This window comes from Cryptosporidium parvum, chromosome 3, assembly GCF_000165345.1.
Source record: "Cryptosporidium parvum Iowa II chromosome 3, whole genome shotgun sequence".
Classification (NCBI taxonomy): domain Eukaryota; phylum Apicomplexa; class Conoidasida; order Eucoccidiorida; family Cryptosporidiidae; genus Cryptosporidium; species Cryptosporidium parvum.
In genome coordinates, this window is record NC_006982.1 from 705,885 (window position 1) to 717,612 (window position 11,728).

Genomic DNA, 11,728 nt, shown 5'->3' on the forward strand with positions numbered 1-11,728 from the left:
CTAATTAGAATAAACAAATTCAACTTGGCGGTAGCCGACAATTAAGTCAAAAGTCTAATTAAATAATAATTGAGTTAATAATGAACTCAAGGTTTGAATACCAGCTAAATCCATTAACACTTACTTCTAGTAAAAATTCATTACCTCAAATTGTCAATGTTCCCCATCTATCTAGTGGCCGGAAGGATGAAATTTGTAGATATGTAAATTTCATTAAGAAAAGTAACTCTACAAAACGATGTTTTCAAAGACTTCCACCCGCAATTAGGCGTAGGTCAATGTCATATAATGTTTATAGAGCACCAAGGAAAATCAGGCCAACTCTTTTCTACGAAATGGCCAAAGCGCCTCCAAGGATTTCAAGAAAGAGAAGAAAAGAAAGGAAAAAGCTACCTTGGATCAGACGAAACCTTTTACTTAGAGCGATTAATCGGGAAAATTTTTGTGGAAAAGAAATTCTCCCATTTAATATAAGGAATTCAAGTGATTTAAGCACTGCCTTCCGCAAAAAAGGACAAAGAAGTACAAAACTGCCATTTAATCAGTTTAAGTGGATGGAATCGCATTTGTATCATTCAAAAAGATTCAAAATGTGCGATGCCTTTGGATACAAATTGCCAATATGCTCAACCTCAAAAAGAAACCGAAAAATTTATAGAGCATTTAAACATGAATTTGTTGTTCACGATTCATCATATTTACAGCTATTTGAATTAAATGGTGTTATAGAGGATATTTCTATATTATTTAAGCTTTGTAATTTTAATGTTGACTTTTTATTTAGCAATGATTATTTTAATACCAGCTATCGCGGAGGTGGATTCCTTTTTAAGCTAAAGGACAATATACTGGATAAAATGTCTATAAATACATTATTTCCTGAGAAAACGCATTTTTATTCTTGGGAAAGAATTGCTCCTATTGAGTTTTTATGGTCTCCATTCTGTAAAAATTGCGGATACAGTAAATCTCTTTGGGTTTGGATACATCCTATTGCTTCTCATCAACAATTTTTTTATTGGGAAAAATGCATTGAGATATTTGGTCTAGATGTTTGCATAAACCTAGTAGAAGATGTAAATAGATTTGAGTTTAGAGGCCCAAAATCTTTGAATTTTATTGAGTCATTTAGATTAAAACGTCCCCTTTCTCAAATTGAAAAATTTGTGGCTGAACAAGATTTTGTGAATAGTATTCACATTAAAGTACCACTAACATACAGTTCAAATAAATTACCTAATGAGGTTTTTAAGTCAAATAAATATCCAGCTTTAAAAGATAATTTTATGGGATGCTCACTTTTTTGCAAGAAATATAGAGAAGCCATTCGAAGCCAATTTTTTTCTTCAAAAAATTTATTATATAACAAGCAAACAACAAAATGTGAAAAATATCACTCACCATTGATCAATATTCTAAATTACAGAAGTAGAAAGAGAAAGAATATAAAAACCCTTCTTTCAAACATTATGGAGAGGAACGAAAAGTTTAACTCTTCCTTAGGGTCCAATTCAAGTAGAAAAAGAGTACAACAGAAATTCGTTGTTTCAAAAGCGTTAATTATTATTCATCAAGGTTCAAACTTTGGTTTTGATCTTGTTTTTCCGCGTGGATTAAATTCATCATTGATATTAAGATATATGCACTTTTATTCTGCCCAAATTATTGGGATTGGAGAGAGAAGAAAACTATTTACTCAATTTGGAATTCCAATGTTTCCATTTGATTTCATTGAAACTTTAAGTAACCAAAAATTACAAATTTCTAACCCAATTTATACTGAATCAAAAGAGTTATTCGAGGAGTTATCTAATGAGGTAGTTAATTTCTCAAACTTTTTAAAAACTCCACCAAGTAAAAGGATAAACTATTTTTTTAATAAAATTGAGTTCCCTTTTCTGATCAATTGGAATAAAATATTGAATTATTCATGTGAAGAATTTGTTACATTTCAAAATAACTTCTTAACACTTAATCAAATTGTTTCAACCTCAACTGCCAATAATCCGGATAAAATTACAGAAGTTGAAAATTACAATATATTTGTTGCTAGGGTTGGATACAGAGGAACTAGAAAAGAGTATAAAAATGTATCTTCTTATATTCTAGAAAACCCAATAATGAAGCTAAGAACTTTAGTGCTAGTAAAAATTACATCACCACGTAAAATAAATCATAAAGCGCATATTTACATGTGTAACAAAGATGATATCAAAGAGATTAAAAGGAAAAATTATTTGACTGAAGAGCCTAATAAATATGGAAAGATTTCTTTGAAAGAAAATGCAACAAATCAACCTGAATTTTTCAATTTTAGAAACCCTGGTTTTTCCACCTTGAGGAAACTTGTGGGCATTGTTACAAGCGGAGGATACTCCATGCTTTTGAGAAAAGGAATAGGAATAGGCTATATTTCGCTTTTCTCATTTGATGAATCTTGTCTAGAACAAAACAAAGAATCATTTTTCTGGATTAGAGATCGCTGCCTTAGATATACTCCTGTTAATGTAGAAAAATACAGTGCAACAAATCTTCATTTCAATATTTATTAAGTTATAGTAGTTTAATTTTAGGTTTTCTTTTCATTGACGAAACTTTTGATAACAATAATTTTGGGGATTTAGTAGATATTAAGTACGCTTTGGAACCAGAAGTTTCAGATGATTTACTTTCTTCTTTACACTCTAAGAAATGTCTCGGAAGGCTAATGATATAGCTTTTTGTATATTCCTTTGGTAAATTTGATGAATAGTCTCTAACATATTTGTATAACTTATTTTCAATTTTATTATAAAGTGAGAACCTTGTCGTGGGATGATTCCAACCTTCGTCCAATTCAAGAATGGTGTCCATGCCCTCTTCCTGAGAATCAAGCATCACTTGGAATGTTGAGCAGTAATTCATATCTAAAGGTATAATGTCTAGTATCGATACAGCTGTAACATTTTGTTTTATTGGATGCATTAGTTTTACTACTTGATCATCAGTTTCTATTGTACCCCTCTCCATACAAACAGACTGACTGGTAATATCGCATTCATTTGCTTTAGTGCCATAATAAACTCCAATTATTTCTTCATCTATTATTGCCAAATCATCTGACGATATATGATTTTTACGAGAGGGATTTTCAACCGCATCTTCGGCTTTAATTGAATCATTTGAAAAGCCTGCATTATGTCTAGGGATCATATTTATTTGCAAATTGTGTGTAAATTCATATAGAGTTGTAAGGTATTCTTGAATACTGGCTTGGCTAATTGGAAAATTAATATATTCAGGTTCAGATGATAAAAAAGGTAGTTTAATTAAGCCCGAAAAAAACTCATGTTTGTATGGGAACGGCATATTAGAGTCTGATAAATTTGCAGATGAAACCTGAAGACTCTTACGAAAATAATCTGCAACATTATGATTTAGCTTGCTTCTTAATTGCATTTGAAAAAGAAAATGAGTTATAAAAAAAAAATATAAATTTTGGCTCCAGAAATATGCGCCTTAATAAGTTTAATCATGTAATGATTGACATTTCTATAAATCAAATCCAAACAAAATAATTATTCGGATCTTTGTCAATTTATCTCTGAAAATATTTTATTAAAACGTGCAAACAATCAATTTCAGTTCAAGAATAATACAGGATATGCAACTAGCGCCCGAATATATTTTTATATAAAAAAACACGCTACGCAAAACGACAAATTAATCTTCTACATGAAAAAAAATAACAAGTCAACATACCAAAAAACTAGAAAACTTGACAATTACTGTAATGTTTGCGAAAAAGGATTTATCAACAATGAAAAACATGTACAACATATTTTAAATTTTCATGTCACTTGCAGTGAAGAAAATTGTAACTACTCTGCACCAAAAGAAATAATGCACTATCATAAACTAAAACATATTAATAATAATGAAGGTAATAGCATTACAGAATCAACTGAAGAGATCGAAAAATGGTTAATTTGTAGGAAAATGAAGTTCCCTAGACCTGTATGTTCAAAGAACCATTCGATTAAAAGTCAAGATTCAAATGAGATTCTGCAAGATAATAAAAAAAAATGTCAAAGTACTCAAATTTCTGCATTGGAACATTATATAAGGATAAATATGAGTAATCAGTTACCGTTTTCCCGTTCTAAAAAGCTAAACAAGCCTTTAAATAAAAAGAATATTAATTATAATTCTAACTTAAAGGTACATAAAAATAAAATGTATGGGGAAGCCTTTCCAGAAAACAAAAAAATACAGAAATCTCTTTTATTTAGACTATTTAAAAGTGAGATTCATATATATGAAAAGAAAATGATATCCGCCATTAATCACATATTAGAACGTTCTCATTTCAAAAATCTGTTGAATTAACGTTGAATCAAATATAATTGCTTTATTATTATTTATAAACGCTTTATTATTATTTATAAACTTCTTAAAATTAATGACGTCCTTCCACTGCTTATAATATCATCATCCTTCTTATGATTATCGGATAATTTCCTATTCACAGCTTTCTTATTCTTTTTAAATTTCTTTCTTTCAATCGCTTTACTAATAATGTTTTTTTTATCAACTTTAATTTTATCCTTTTTTGAATTAAGGAGAGATACCTCTACTAGACTTTCATTCTTGAAATTAATAGTTGTATCTATCCACGATTCTATGTTCAAATCTTCATCTAGAGAATTTCTAAAAGTTATTTCGGAAAGATCCATTTATAGATATTTTCTATATAATTAATAAATTATCCCGCGGCAAAATATTTGAAATAATCGAGTTACAGAATGAATACTAAATATAAAATTTATAACATCAAAATAGAAATTTAGGTGTACTAAGATATGGATTTGTTGTATAAATAATCTAAGGTAAACCTTATATTTATTATATCAAATTGTTTCAGTTGTCAATACTGAAAAACTGTCCGTTATTCACTTGTGTTGCAATTTTAGTTTCAAGCGCTAGTGTCCTAAACATGCTTGCAATATTATCATGTGGATTACCATTATTTATTCCGAATGGTGAATAGCTTCCTGTTGAATGTATGTTTCTATCCTCCTCACTAATGCTTTGGGTTCCTATTGTCTGCATCCCTAAACTTGGAAAACTACTTGCAACTGAGTTTATTTTGCTTTGTGAAGATCTTTTCAAGTCTTGAAGAGCAACTTTTTTTCCTCTTCGTCCAATATTTGGCATTTCATTTGCATTTAATAAGGATTCAGAAAACAACCAAGAAATGGCACGCCTAACCTCTATTAAATTTTGTGAAAGAAATTTTATAGAGGAAACTTTAGAACACCACTTAATATGATATTCAGCATGAGGGCCACAATAAAGTACCACTCCAAGAAAATTTGACAACTTTTTTTTTGATATTTCTTCAGCCAATCTCTCATTCAGAGCTACATCTGCAGACGTAACAATCAACCTTTTACAACCATCCAGTTCATTGTTAACATCTAACAACTCCTTACAATTATCTGCAATGAAAACATACGCTCCAAGCGCCTCTACTTCTTCTTTGAAATTTTTTGCAACATTAATCCCTAAATTTGCTCTTAAAAATAATACAATCGACTTTACTTTGCTTTTAACTTTCACTTCACTATTGTGGAAATAATTTGTAACAAAATTGGAATTAATTAATGAAGGCAGAAAATTATCTTTATTATAATAATCATGGCAAGTGTACTCAGCATCATTTACATGATTCATTCCGTTTATATTTGTGTTAATATTTGATGGTATGCATTCTTCAAAATATTTAGTGTTTTCTACACTATTGAAGTTAACCCAATTATTGATTCCATTAATTTCGTTTTTTTTGTTTAAAATAGATGAAATATCTTCGTTGTTGTATGTATTATCACTATAATAGTAACAATAACTCTCAAAATCAAGGTCGACTGTATTTCCTGTGGGTAGAGATAGTGCCAACGTTTCATTTTCCGAAATGCCCTGGCTAAATGAGTTTAAATTAATTAGTTTTTCAATATTAAAACCTGACATATCTTTATTCTTCTGACTTATCTTTGTTATTAATATTAATTATTGAAGGTTTTTCGTATAGAAAGTTATGCAACTTTAAAAGTATTGCATGCGAAATTTTGGTGCATGCACGCACATGCCAGGTCAAATACACTTTTTTCAGAAGTTAGAAATTAGTATAACTTTTTGGAAATGTTTATAACTCGTAATTGACAAATATCATATAAACCTAAATCCTCCGTTCACCCCACTCCAGGTTTATAATGAAAACAATCATTATTTCGGTGTTTGTGTATTAATTCCTTGTGTCGCGGAGCTAGAGATATTTGAACTAGATATTGAAGATTGTTTGTCCTCAAAACTATCAAAATGTGAATCAAATGAGCTACAGCTGCAGGTTTCGGAATATTCATCGCTTTCATCACTTAATATTGGACGGCTCCCGAGCCTGAACCAAGGTAAAATTGCCTTATTAATCATTGTTTGTAAACTTTTTACATTATCAAATTCCCCAGAAACAGATTGATCCAGTACCACATCTTCACACTTTTCAAAATTGTTAGGTTGATATATCATCAAAATCAACGGAATTATATATTTTCTTATTATGATTTGGAATGCAGAAATAGGATCATTTCCGCAGGAAGATGCTTCTCCGCAATAAAGCAATATTTCTTTAAATTCCCAATAGTCCAAACCTTTCGGATTAGTAATGACTGCAGAGTAGCATCTTTCTAATTGAATTGGAGTAATATATTCCTCAAAATTCCCTCCTAGTAAACCAGAATCATTCATTAAATTGTAAAATTGACGATAAGAAAGTCTGTCACTATTGGGCCCAGAGTAATAAACAAAGATCCTATATAATTTCTTATCATCCTCTTGATTAATGCTTGTAAGCGCTACTAAAATTTCTGATTCTGGGTCTGAAATTTTTTGAATTTTTTTTTTTTGAAGGTTTTTCTTCTCGCTTTTTTTTAAATCTTGTTGATTTAGCTCTTCCAGCTCGGGTTTTACAACAATCTCCTGAAGTCTTAGCTGATCTTGTATATTATAAACATTTAAATAATCAAATACTTGATTTTGATGTTCTTCATTGGAAGGATCATCTAATTCTCTCTGGATGTTAGTTAAATTTAACTCTTGTTCTATGTCACAATAGCAACTAGCATCTGCTACAGAAAAAGTTGCATCAACTGCTACACTATTTAAACTTTGTTCTATTTGGATAGAGCTATCCCTTAATTCAGCCTTTATCTGTATATCTTTATCTTTTCTTTGCATTGTTGGATCATTTACTTGAATGGATCTTTCAGACCTAATCAACTTATTCGAAATTATATCAGCATAATCACAACTAAGTAAAAAAGAAACTACTAAATTCAATTTTTCATCTTCAGTTGCCCCGATCGATCTGAATTTAAATTGAGAAAAGCGATGCAAGAGCTTGAGAAATAAATTATATTCTATTTGTCTCTCCTCACTTGGTAAATTCTCTTGGCTTGAAGGAAACATCCTACCCAAAATATCAATAGGCTTGCTTTTATGATAAAGCTTACTTAAATGAAGCATGCTTGCAAATTGCTTACACTTTAGATAGACTGAGTTATTTGAAAAGTAGTAAAATAAACTCTCTAGATCCATATTTAATTTACATGGAACAGAAATAATAACTTCATTATTATCATCTTTAGATACCTTAATTAAATTCGATCTTAAGTAGATGTCATTTTTGACTTCCTTTTCTAAGTTTTGATTTTCAATATTAAATAAATTATTTTTATCTGCATTTTCTTCACTTAATTGTATTTTTTTTTCTCCAAGTACCTTGAAATCTTCCGAGTCCTTATTTTTTCTAATATTAAAATCTTCACTATCTACCTTATTTTTCGCATTAGAATCAATATTTGATGGAACAATACTTTGGTCATCTGATCTATCTAATAATGAAAATTTCCCTAATTCACTCGTAGGATTGTTTTTATTCGTTAAACAATTTGAATTATATTTAGTTGTAATATTTGATTTTGTGGTATTAACAGAATTCGAGTTTAAACATTTTGAATTAACCTTACTAATACTTGATTTTTCGCAACTATTTAAACTAATTTGTTTGTTTATTATTTTAGATCTCGAATTATTTACCTTAATATCAAGATTTTTTATTTTTAGATTTGGTTTGTTGCTGTCAGGAGTTTCTGAACCAAGTTTAGATGAATGGCCATTGGACAAGAATAATGAAGAATAAAGAGAAGACTTCAAATTATTTGCGTTCATTTGAACAATTAATCCATTTGTTTTTTTCTTAAAATAAATTTGCACACAGCTCAAGGGCACACAATCCACAATTAATGAAAAAACATTTTAAAACAATTTAAAATCTAAAACTTATGTTTACAAAACTTTTGTAAATCAATTTATTGACTTTTCAATGTTCAACTATTATATTACTTATTAGATTGTGTTTACAGAGAATTTAAGTTAATATTATCTAGAATTCAATTTTTTCTAATAATTTTTCTCTGTCAATTGAACCTTTAAATGTTTTTGGTATATTTGTCTCTATAATTTTGTATGGAATATATGATTTTGGTATGTTAGAATAATTAAGCTCATTCCTTATAAAATGTTCAAAATTTTCACTATTCTCGAAGGGTTCATAAATGAATATTATTTTATCATCTTCTGAAATTTTATCATCCTTATTACTGATAACAGTAGAAAAAAAATTTTTGGGAAATTTTTTTTTGTTTAAATTCCTTAGAGTACTTACAATTCTATCATTAATTTCTTCAGAACTGTATTTTACGCCTCCAATTTTAATAATTGAAGAAGAGCGAGATAACCAAAATAAAAATATATTATCTACAAAAATATTATCTTTACAGCATGCGCAAGAATTTAGTTTTTCTTCAATAATTATATTTGGATCTTTATTGATGTGGGCTACCTGCCTTTCTTCACCTAATATGTACACGGTTGATGGCTCTGAATTTGTATTAATTTTCTCAGCAGTCCAGTAACCTTGATCTCCTAATCCAAGATACCAAGGATGATTGTCGCAAATAAATAACATCTTACGACATTTTTGCGTGCTAAAGCCAATTTTATTAATTCTATTTACTATTTCTCTTGTAATTAATACATTCTCGTGATTAATGTAACCACTCATTATAGTTTTCCCACGGCAAATAATGTGACCAACTTCAAATTCGTTCGTTGGAATAAGAAAGTTATCTGCATTAATGTCTATTGACTTTACAACAAAAACTTCTGCGAATGGTTGTATAGATCTGCCAATAAAGTACCCATTTTTCTTTTTTGTTTTAGAATTAATTTCATTGATATTACTTGTGATTTTTAAAGCTGCGTTTAGCAGAGAATGATCCATTAATAAATCAGTTCCGCACAACTGTAAACATGTTTCCGTTGATCCAAATCTAATTCTTGGAATTTTTCCATTAAATAATTTTTTAAATTCATTTATTAAATCATTTGATACAGCCGATGAGCCAAAAAAAAAACTAACTGATGGATGAGATAAATTAGTCAATATTTCATTTCTATCTTCAAAGTAATTATTTTCAATCATTGACGAGAAATATTCGAAGTGTTTTGGAACTAATGGGACAATCATATTGAAGTTATTACCGTAGCTATTTATTGAGATTTTGATTGTTTCGTTCAATATTTGCCAGTAAACTTTAGAATATTTATGAATTAATATCAACTTTGATGAGCTCCTAATGCAGTATTCAGTAAAACAAGTACTGTTTACATGATGTAATGGGTTTGTAATAACAAATATAGACTTTATGTTATTGTTATTATTACATAAAACACTTAAAGTACTAATCATTCCCGAATAATTACCAAAAGTTAGCTTTGCCCCTTTAGGTCTTCCCGTTGATCCAGACGTAAATACAATATTTCTAACCTTTGAATAAATTTCTGGCCCTGATATGCCCATCTTTTTTCCCACATTAGTTATATTATTCGTTTCATTTCCTGAATAGACGCCCTCAATGTTACCTAGAGACTGATTAATTTTAGAATTTTGGACTTTTTTTGATGTATTCGTATACTCATTAGCCTTATCAATTTTGACTTGATTTGTTTCAAAAAAGTTTTCTAAATAATTTTCAGAATAAGAATAAATTTTCTGAGAATCATTAGTCAATTCATTGTTTGGAAAATTATTCAAATATAAGTTTTGATTTGTTAAATTCGAAAATAAAACCTGATCTGAAGGTAGAAGAAAGATCTTTTTGTCATATTTGGTTGAAAAATTGCTCGATACTTCATCAATAAATGATTTAGGAATATCAACATCAAATAGTAGAATTTGGCAATCAGCAACAGATAATTTATATGAGATAATTTCTGGATTATCAACTGCGTAATTTAAAAAAACAGGTATGAAGGTGTTATTATTATAGCATACTTCTCTAAATATTAAGTCTTCTATTTTATTTCCATCCCATAAGGTACCCACTTTAATTGTATTTATGCTACAACTATCATTTTCTTTAATTTGGTTCAAATCTACAAATTGATTGAGCTTAATGGTCATAAAATATTGAAAATATTCAAACGAATCTTTTAAAATAGAAATTTTCTCAGGTCTTTCACCGTTTTTCCTCCAATATTCAATACTGAACTCCTCTTTTGTTTGGTCACATATGTTCTTTTCTGAGTTATAAAATATTGAGCTGTACTCAAAACTTACATATTTTTTTTTGGTTTCTGTCGTATTTAGAACCTTCATTTTCATTTTAATAAAATTTATGTTTAAATTGACGGTGAACAACAAAAATACGCACATGGAAAAAATAATAAAGTAAATTTTATAAAATCGGAAACGAATAAGTAATAAATATTAGGTTTTATTCATTGATGTAATTGTCAACGATTTCTTGTGCTTCTGGTGTGATTTCGCTTTTCATAAGCGAATCTTCAAGAACTCTTAATTGTTTAATGTCATTACATAGAGAAATTGCTATTTTTATATTGTTCAATTGAGTATGATTCGGCTTATTAATTGGCAAATTTATTATAGTATTTATTTTTGAGGTTGAAACATTATTCATAATTTTTATGGAGTTATCTTCGAAATTTTTGAAAGAGTATTGAACTAATAAGTCCTTACCGATACTATTAGTTTCGAAAAATAACTCAGATGCGTTCCTATCTACTTTATTGATCTTTTGGAAATCCAGATAAATTAAATTAGGAAGCATCCCTATTAAAATTGTTTTGTAATTAGGAATTTTTGTAATTGGATTATTAACCAACGATAATCTTTTCAAATTCCTAAGAAAGAATATTGCTGATATTGACTCGATATTTTTAATTTGATTATTTGTTAATACCAAACTCTCGAGATTTGGTAAACTCTTAGTGAATCCAGACTCTATATATTCTATTTCATTATTGCACGCAATAAAAGTCGACAGTCTATTTAAATTCGAAATATAGCTAAGAGATGAAATTGAGTTATCGCTTAAGTCAATGCATTCAAATTGATCTTTTAGTATTCCAGTATTATCAAATGCCTTGATTTTTGAGTTTCTAATATTAAATGAATACGATTCGTTTATCTTATTTAGAAAAATAGTTGACAGTTGAGTCAACAAGGTATCCATTATTAATAAATATGTTTAAAATGCTGGGATCTTATTTGAAGAAATTGTATATGAACCATTTTTTGTTATAAATTTTCGCGCTTCAAGTCATTAGC

General features: G+C 28.8%; 7 protein-coding genes across 7 annotated transcripts; 2 read left to right on the top strand and 5 right to left on the bottom strand.

The window, feature by feature from the left end:
• Positions 1 to 80: 80 nt before the first annotated feature.
• Positions 81 to 2,552, top strand: cgd3_2820 (conserved hypothetical protein; the record flags this gene model as incomplete). The annotated part of the gene is made up of 1 exon (XM_626840.1): positions 81 to 2,552. The coding sequence occupies one exon, from the start codon at positions 81 to 83 to the stop codon at positions 2,550 to 2,552; it is 2,472 nt and encodes an 823-aa protein (XP_626840.1).
• Position 2,553: 1 nt separating this feature from the next.
• Positions 2,554 to 3,438, bottom strand: cgd3_2830 (hypothetical protein; the record flags this gene model as incomplete). The annotated part of the gene is made up of 1 exon (XM_626841.1): positions 2,554 to 3,438. The coding sequence occupies one exon, from the start codon at positions 3,436 to 3,438 to the stop codon at positions 2,554 to 2,556; it is 885 nt and encodes a 294-aa protein (XP_626841.1).
• A 99-nt stretch (positions 3,439 to 3,537) lies between these two features.
• cgd3_2840 (FmRP interacting protein like, contains 2 C2H2 zinc fingers involved in RNA metabolism) lies at positions 3,538 to 4,368 on the top strand (the record flags this gene model as incomplete). Its single annotated transcript, XM_626842.1, has 1 exon — positions 3,538 to 4,368. A coding segment is annotated over one exon (831 nt), but the record flags the coding sequence as incomplete, so codon positions are not given.
• A 531-nt stretch (positions 4,369 to 4,899) lies between these two features.
• On the bottom strand, positions 4,900 to 6,009 carry cgd3_2850 (hypothetical protein; the record flags this gene model as incomplete). The annotated part of the gene is made up of 1 exon (XM_626843.1): positions 4,900 to 6,009. One exon carries the CDS (start codon positions 6,007 to 6,009, stop codon positions 4,900 to 4,902), a length of 1,110 nt encoding a protein of 369 aa, XP_626843.1.
• Positions 6,010 to 6,264: 255 nt separating this feature from the next.
• cgd3_2860 (hypothetical protein) lies at positions 6,265 to 8,265 on the bottom strand (the record flags this gene model as incomplete). The annotated part of the gene is made up of 1 exon (XM_626844.1): positions 6,265 to 8,265. One exon carries the CDS (start codon positions 8,263 to 8,265, stop codon positions 6,265 to 6,267), a length of 2,001 nt encoding a protein of 666 aa, XP_626844.1.
• Positions 8,266 to 8,479: 214 nt separating this feature from the next.
• Positions 8,480 to 10,813, bottom strand: cgd3_2870 (putative acyl-CoA synthetases; the record flags this gene model as incomplete). Its single annotated transcript, XM_626845.1, has 1 exon — positions 8,480 to 10,813. One exon carries the CDS (start codon positions 10,811 to 10,813, stop codon positions 8,480 to 8,482), a length of 2,334 nt encoding a protein of 777 aa, XP_626845.1.
• A 61-nt stretch (positions 10,814 to 10,874) lies between these two features.
• On the bottom strand, positions 10,875 to 11,648 carry cgd3_2880 (U2 small nuclear ribonucleoprotein A' like LRR repeats; the record flags this gene model as incomplete). The annotated part of the gene is made up of 1 exon (XM_626846.1): positions 10,875 to 11,648. A coding segment is annotated over one exon (774 nt), but the record flags the coding sequence as incomplete, so codon positions are not given.
• Between the last annotated feature and the right edge of the window lie 80 nt (positions 11,649 to 11,728).